This window comes from Magallana gigas, chromosome 3 (assembly GCF_963853765.1).
Source record: "Magallana gigas chromosome 3, xbMagGiga1.1, whole genome shotgun sequence".
NCBI classification, from domain to species: domain Eukaryota; kingdom Metazoa; phylum Mollusca; class Bivalvia; order Ostreida; family Ostreidae; genus Magallana; species Magallana gigas.
Genome location: NC_088855.1, coordinates 17,644,184 through 17,652,299, shown reverse-complemented (window position 1 = coordinate 17,652,299; position 8,116 = coordinate 17,644,184). Strand labels below are relative to the sequence as shown.

Here is an 8,116-nt window from a genome sequence, read left to right as displayed (position 1 = left end):
CCTCAATGGCATTATTATTTTTCAATAACTAAAATTATTTGAAAATAACCTATAAAGCTTAAGACTAAAATAGAAGTTTAAATAAACAAACTTAGAGTTTACAACCACCTTTGTTAACGTCGTATCTCACCTGTGTTTTTTGCAGGAAATTTTAACACCATAAAATAGTTATATATTTATAAGCAAACTTATCTCTTACTCAATTACATTTTTCAGAGTCAGTCCACCATGTTTTCTGGCTCAGCGACATTGGGTATTACTATTTTGTATTTTATTACAACCACTGTTGGAGACCTCAACATCACCAATCTGATGTTGATTTACATGAACATGTGTGGCGAAGAATATCTCTGTTACGAATGGCCTGGGATGGTGGGGTACACGGTCAACCAATGTCATAGCAAGTGCCCGCCATGTTCTTGCAATGAAGATTGTTTCCAAAACGAGACATGTTGTCCTGATGTTCTCTTGATGCAAAGACAAGAACAGGAAGCTTTTATCACACCTTTCCTTTATCAGTCACCAACTGATGATTTGTTGACCTACGATCAGTATGCCATGCTGACCCAATGTCCGTCTAATGCGGATAACAACACCAAAGAGATGTGTGAAATTTTCTCTACTCAAAATGTTAAACGTTTATTTCCAGTGACGTCTTCCAAAACGAACTACACTTACAGGAACCAGATGTGTGCTGTCTGTCATAATGAAGACGATTCTGACCTCGTTCAATGGACCATAACTACTACAAGAGAGTCAATCAAATATAAGATATCTGTTATAAATGTTATATCCTCTTTCCAATCACTCTTCAATTTTTCCAAACTAGCAAACCACAAACCCGTTTTATTTGTTCCTCCTGATAGCATTACGTCTCGTGTTATCAGGATACAACCGTCGAACTTTATACAGGTATCGTGTCCTATTGATATAGACGAGGACATTAAGCTTGCCTGTTTCGGTTCATATGTAAGACCGTACAGAAACTTCAAAAATATTTTCTGCTATGTTTGCGATTTTTACACCCATTTTAGTCCTAAATTTGGTAAGAATCTTATCGATACGTGTAAAAGAGAATTTGATTATTCAAATGATTTCCTAACAATAGAGCATGCTTGTTCAGAAAACCCACCGACCGTTGTCACATATCCCTTTAAGAACATTTATTGTCACATGTGCAATACGTACGGTGACACGACGAGACCATGTAGTGATTTTCAAATGTCTGAGACTTGGCACACCAGCGATGCTTTTACTTTTTTTGTTAGCGATGCAGCAGCACGGGTAAAGCGTCGTTGGGTACGCCAATATCGATTCGGAAACATAGAATTTAGACAAAAGAAAATCATTGAACAAATTGCTAATGTCAATTTAAATGGTAAAATACGAAATGATGCCAACCAAACCTCACACAACTTTACAGAAATCGTTTATAACCTGGCCGCTGTTTTCCCCGATAGAATTTACAATAAACACCTACTCCCATCCACAATTCAAAAGTTTACCCCTACAAATTGTGATAACGAACTGTCGTGTATATTTAACAGTCAGTGTGATTGTTGTCTGGATACAGCTTTCACCCGTCCAGTCACCTGTCTTGAATATTTTGCCGATGGGATAAAAAATGAAAGAGTACCAATGGTTGTGCATGACTGTTCACATTCTATGTCCTTCTATTCTACCAAATTATACCTTGTCCTACGACACCTTTGTATAAAAGATACCGGCACGTTTCAATCAATACCCGTTTATTCTAATAATATCACATATAAAAATGTTTTCTGTTTCCTATGCCATACTAAATTCACAATATCAGATGAACAAATATTCATGGAAGATCATAAAATCCTGCCACTAAATATTATGTGTGATATTACATTACCATTTTTATATATGACAAATTTTTCTAATATTCTAGAAATGGCCAAATCATTAAAATGTGATATTATTTTAGACAAAGAAAACGTTTCATTGTGTTTCGATTCAAGGCATCACGAAAATCCACGATGCCTATGGTCGTTACCTGACGAGGACGAGGGACGCAATGAAATCTGGTCATGCAGCAGACATACAAGAATGAATTCCTTTACATGGATTCAGAAATACGCATGGGACTTTTGTCCGGAATGTCAACTAGAAAAACCATTTCCTGTACATGTCGATCAGTGTTCACATCCAAGAAGAAAAGAAGCCTGCAATTTACTTCCAACAGTTAGAGGGCATCCATTAATTTCACCGTACAAAAATATTTACTGTAAAGTTTGTTCTTCGAACTGTTCGGACTGTTTTGATAGAGAAACGTATTCATTGCTTCAGACTTGTGATTTAACTAGAGAAGGAAAATATGAACCCATAACGGCTAGTTACAGAGACCTGTTTCGTCCGACTGTAAAAATGCAATTGAATCAACGCATAGACGGAACGTTAGAGGAGGTAACTTGGAAGCTATCTATCGGAATGTAACATTTATCATTTTTAGTACGTCACCTGAGTAAACTCAGGTGACCTATTGCTATCCGTTTTCGTCCGTCGTCGTGCGTCGTGCGACGTGCATTAACAATTTTACATTTTACACTTCTTACAAAGTACAAGGCTGATTGTTACCTTTTTTGGTGTTAGGCATCTCTATGGTAAGAGGAATTTAAATTGTGAAATGCTTGTCTCTACCACCCCCGGGGCCAAATATGCAAAAAAGCCAAATTTTGAAAAATCTTCTTCTCTACTCCCACACATGTGAGGAAAAAACTGGTTGCAAAGTTATAATGTCCATGAGGCCCTCTACCAAAATTGTGAAATTTATGGCCTCTGGTTCAGGACATGACGCCAGGGATGGGGCCATTATGGTCATATAGTAAAAATGTATTAAATCTTAGAAACTCTTCTTCTCTAGTACCATATATATTTGTTAAAAACTAAATGCATGATTATGATGTCCATGAGGCCCTCTACCAAAATTGTGAAAATCATGACCCCTGTGTTAGTGGTTCAGGCTCTAGGGTGGGGCCAATGTGGCCATATAGTAAAAATGTATTAAATCTGAGAAAATCTTCTTCTATACTCACATATATATTTGTTAAAAACTAAATGCTTGGTTATGATGTCCATGAGGCCCTCTACCAAAATTGTGAAAATCATGACCCCTGTGTTAGTGGTTCAGGCTCAAGGGTGGGGCCAATATGGCCATATAGTAAAAATGTATTAAATCTGAGAAAATCTTCTATACTCACATATATATTTGTTAAAAACTAAATGCTTGGTTATGATGTCCATGAGGCCCTCTACCAAAATTGTGAAATTCATGACCCCTGGGTCAGGGCTTCAGGCTCAAGGGTGGGGCCAATATGGCCATATAGTAAAAATGTATTAAATCTGAGAAAATCTTCTATACTCACATATATATTTGTTAAAAACTAAATGCTTGGTTATGATGTCCATGAGGCCCTCTACCAAAATTGTGAAATTCATGACCCCTGGGTCAGGGCTTCAGGCTCAAGGGTGGGGCCAATATGGTTATACAGTAAAAATGTTCTAAATCTTTAAAAAATCTTCTTCTCTACTCCCACACATGTGGGCAAAAAACTGAATACATGGTTATGATATCCACTAACCCCCCTACCTAAATTGTGAAATTCATCGCCCCTGGGTCAGGGGTTCAGGACATGAAGGGTGGGGGGGCTATGGCAATATAGTGCTAATGCATATAATGTTTAAAAATTTTCTTCTCCATTCTCACACATCTTTATAAAAAAAACTGACATAATTATGTTTACCAGGAAGTCCTCTACAGAAATTTTAATTTTCATGTCCCCTGGAGTATGGGTTTTGACTCTAAGGCAGGGCCAAAATGGATGTTTAGGTGTTAATGCATATAATGTTAAAAAATTATCTTCTTTACTCCCACACACCTGAAAGGAAAACTGAATTCATGATTTTGTAGATCATATCTTTAAGTTTTTCAGTTCTTTTTGAAAGATTTCAGGCAGGGAGGTGGTCGTCATTACAAATTTATAATTTTTTTACTCCAGAATGAAACCTTATTAATTTAATGCATATATGAGACTACTCGACAAGTTTGTGTATGGGTCATATGCTACTCAGGTGACCGTTAAGGCCAATTGGCCTCTTGTTTACATTGTATTTACTTTGAGATTTACTTTTTCAGCCTAAAGAGTTGGGGTGTTATCCGGGAAGAGTTTTAATTGACGACAGATGTGAACTTCTGCTTCCTGTCGCCGAGCACTTGAGCTACATAGTAACCTTTCTCGCGGATATCAAAGTGACATCTACAGAGAGTCCATCTATTTGGCTAGAACCGTTGAGAGAATCAGCAAAAGCACAAATTAATGCCTATTTAGGGAAGAAAATTCGCAATTATTTCTTTCTTCCATTCAATATTTTGGGAAATCATTCCACTGAATTTTCATGTTTTATGCACATGACAATAAACTTTGCTGATCCGTTCGACCGCGATGAAGTGGAGAAACATTTTACAACAATGTCTGAGTCTATACATTTTTTTGGAGTTTTATCTAAACAAACAAGATATGAAATAAAAGGAAACCATCTAATCCCAACAAAGCGTGCCATTGACCTAGCATTAAATGTTCAGAAAACCTGGTATAAAGATGAATACAATCAGTTCCTGGAATATATACACAATTATTTCCGCCCTGCAGTTGTAACACTAGACGTTTTACAGGTATCTCATCTTTTATTTTGCCGCCATGAAATATTACCCACCATTGCACAAACTGAAAATTATAATGTTAACAAATATCATTTAACCTTTATTCCAACAAAAAAATCTTACGGTATCGGTGAGTTTGTTCTTTATATAGATGGTAGAGTAGGAGTTTGTGAAGAAAAAATCGTCTCAAAATATTTTAACTTTTCGGATGAACGTCTTACCATTTTGACCATAGTGTGTAATTTCTGTAGTGTATTCTTTCTATTCATTCTTCTCTTGACTTACACACTATTTGATACATTGCGAACTATACCTGGTTTAGTCTTAATGAACGATGTGATTTCTTTGATATGTACACAAGTCATCTTCACTATGATAAATTTTTTGGAAACTGGTAGATCAGCCTGTCGTATCTTTGGAATACTGCTGCATTACTTTTGGCTTTCTCTTTCTTGCAGTCAATTTACTTGTTGTTTACATATGTCTCGAGTATTTGCGTTATCGAAAGGATTGCAATTATCCAATTCTAACAAAACATTTTACTATTATGTTGTTTTTACTTATACAGTTCCATTGTTGCTTGTTGCTGTATCTATCACATCTAATCTATATAGAAATGGCAGTATTGGGTATGGAATAAATTTATGCTTCGTAGAAGATGCTTATTCAAATTTGTTAACATTTGTTGTTCCTTTATTTACATCGTGTCTTGCTAACATTGTATTATTTCTGACAACTCTTGGAGCCATTTTATGCAGAACAAAAGTTCAAAAGTCCAAAGAGGATGCATCTTATCTTGTGATTTCTCTTAAGTTGTTTTCAGTTACCGGTGGTATTTTTGTTTTTACAATAATTGACACATTCCTTCAACTATCAGCCTTTTCTTTCTTTACAACTTTATTAACCTCTCTGCAGGGAGTTTTTATTTTCATAAGCTTTTTCACATCTCGCAAAGTCTTTTCAATGTTTAAAAAACAATTGACAAGAAACAGAGAGAATGCCTGAATAAAACAATTAGGAAAAGCCGCAGCTTAAAAAAGTTCCAAATGCAATGTTCTGTAAAATAATTGATGATTTGAAACTGCAATATTATTTATTCTGTATCTGCCTCTTAACATTTAAAAAACACAAACGTTTTTATAACATGAATTCATTTAAAATTTGTCAGAAAGCTTAATGATATTGAGGATGAAGGACATATCTGTGAAAATACATCAAGAAGGGTGGTTTCCGAACTAAATTTAAATACTTTTTAAAATATCGTAATGTTTGAAACTATTTTACATCAATAATTTTATACAAAATGATTTCAGTTATGGCAAACATGCATCAGTAGTACATTCATTACAAATTTGGGTCAATAATTAATGTATTATGATATTATATCATTATTATCTCATCGTTTATTTCCGATGACGTCAAATACTGTCGTGAACTTTTGATAAATTAATTGGCGACATTGTTTATATATTGGTATCGGTGTGTATGTTGGTGTCTATGTATGTTTTGTGAAAATAATGAGACTTATTGTAATAAACCTGAGATAAACTCATTTATTTAGAGTTATAAACTTAGACTTAACTTTGTACAAATTAAAATTGACTGACGTCATGACGTCAGCCATATCTTTGGTTTGAAAGATGCATTCTACGAAACAGTGCAAACAATGAAAGCTAGCAATATCAGTATTTTTCATAAAAAGCTAATACGGTGCATGTTTAATGTTTAAAATAACATTTTAATTTGTTATTTTTGATAATGCTATATGGGAATGATATAAGCATTGGTGTGCACAATGCACGGGTATAATGTGTAATCCTGATTTATAAATAAATATCCGTCTTTAGTCGTTAAAAGGGAGGACAGGGGTGTCTTCGCAACACGCTGTTGTCTACTTTGGTAGAAGATAATCATCGGCTTAAAATAAAGAAAAAATATAATTTATAAAGTCTGGAATATAAACTCGAAAAACTAAATTACAAAAGCGAGGCGTTTTGTTTCACATGTCGTTATTTTTAAAAATAATGTGCGATTTCATTCACCTAATGTTTAAAAAGAGTGTGATTTGCGTAAATGTCTAGCTAAATGTAAATAAATAATTAATGTGCACATTTATTGATCTATTCTTTGAAGCAGTAGTTCTAAAGCATAATGTATATCGTTATTAACAAAATAAACGTCCACAATTTTATTCCATTTGTCTCCCAATGGATCCATGGACAAGTTTATTCAAAGCATCGGAGATTTCATCCCTTTGCTGTATAATATATATGCACCAATAGAGTAAACGAGTCCAAAATTGGTCATTGGTCCAAAAAAATCCCCTATAGTGAGACTACCCTGGAACATACCGTTTACATCAAGCTTTTATTTTATAATAAAATAGAAATAAAATTCCAGTTGGAATTGACAAAAAGGCCTTTGATATTGTCAAATATAATTTGCCAAATCAAATTTTTTAATCCGCTTTCATGATTACAATAATTTGATTCTTTCCTAAAATAATTAAACAATTTAATTTCAAACGATGTATATTTTACTAAAATTAGAGGAAAACTACTTCTTACTAGTCATTTTCGTAAAGTAAGGTTAACTTTTTGGAATGCCTGAGGTATCTTAACGACCTAATATTAAGGGAATTTAATAATTGTTGCTATTTCCTTTCCCTCCACCTTACCTCTGAGAAACAAAAGTTTAGTAAGCTTGATGAAATCCATTAGTATTTATGTCAACATCTAAGAAAAGGGATGATAAGGGGGAAATGATCACTCTATAATGATGTAAAAATGTAAGAAAAATCTATACACAACTCCTTCACCAAAGGCCGATTTGTGAACAATAATGGCCATGACATAAAAGATGTTGATGGTTTTGAGTCACAAAGTCATTAATATGTTTTTTAAAACAAAGATTTTTCACTAGGCAGTAACATTTCTGATATCTACAATTTCTGATTTTTGATCCAGAGCCAGAGGCAATCTCCTTTGACAGCAAGCAGAATATGGGACAGCACTTGCAAACAAAAATTAAGCAGCATATTTCGGAGTCTCTGTTAAATATTTATCCATGCTTCTTAATTATGCTAGACAAAAAAAATAGTATGTAGGAGACATGTTTCAATCAAGTAGTTTTTAACATAGTTCTAGAAGTCTTTATAATTTTTCCCTCATTATTTAATATTTTTGTTTTTATCTTAATCAATATACTCGTAGAAGGTTATGATAGTCAAACTTTAAAAGAAAAGAATAATTAAATGTAGTCGACTGGGGAGTAAACTCCCTCACTCCCTAAAATCATTGTAGAATTAGAATGATAATGCATTAATTTTGCACAATTTTGAATAAAATCTGGAAATGAAAAGTGCGGCACACTAGAAAGAGTTGCCTTTACTTTGTTTAATAGTCCGGCATGCATGTTGATGAGGAACCT

General features: G+C 34.1%; 1 protein-coding gene across 1 annotated transcript; it reads left to right on the top strand.

Annotated features, from left to right (window-relative positions):
* Positions 1-214: 214 nt before the first annotated feature.
* Positions 215-6,197, top strand: LOC109619962 (uncharacterized). The gene is made up of 2 exons (XM_020071309.3): positions 215-2,433; positions 4,163-6,197. The coding sequence occupies exons 1-2, from the start codon at positions 229-231 to the stop codon at positions 5,690-5,692; spliced, it is 3,735 nt and encodes a 1,244-aa protein (XP_019926868.3). The 5' UTR covers positions 215-228; the 3' UTR covers positions 5,693-6,197.
* Positions 6,198-8,116: the final 1,919 nt, after the last annotated feature.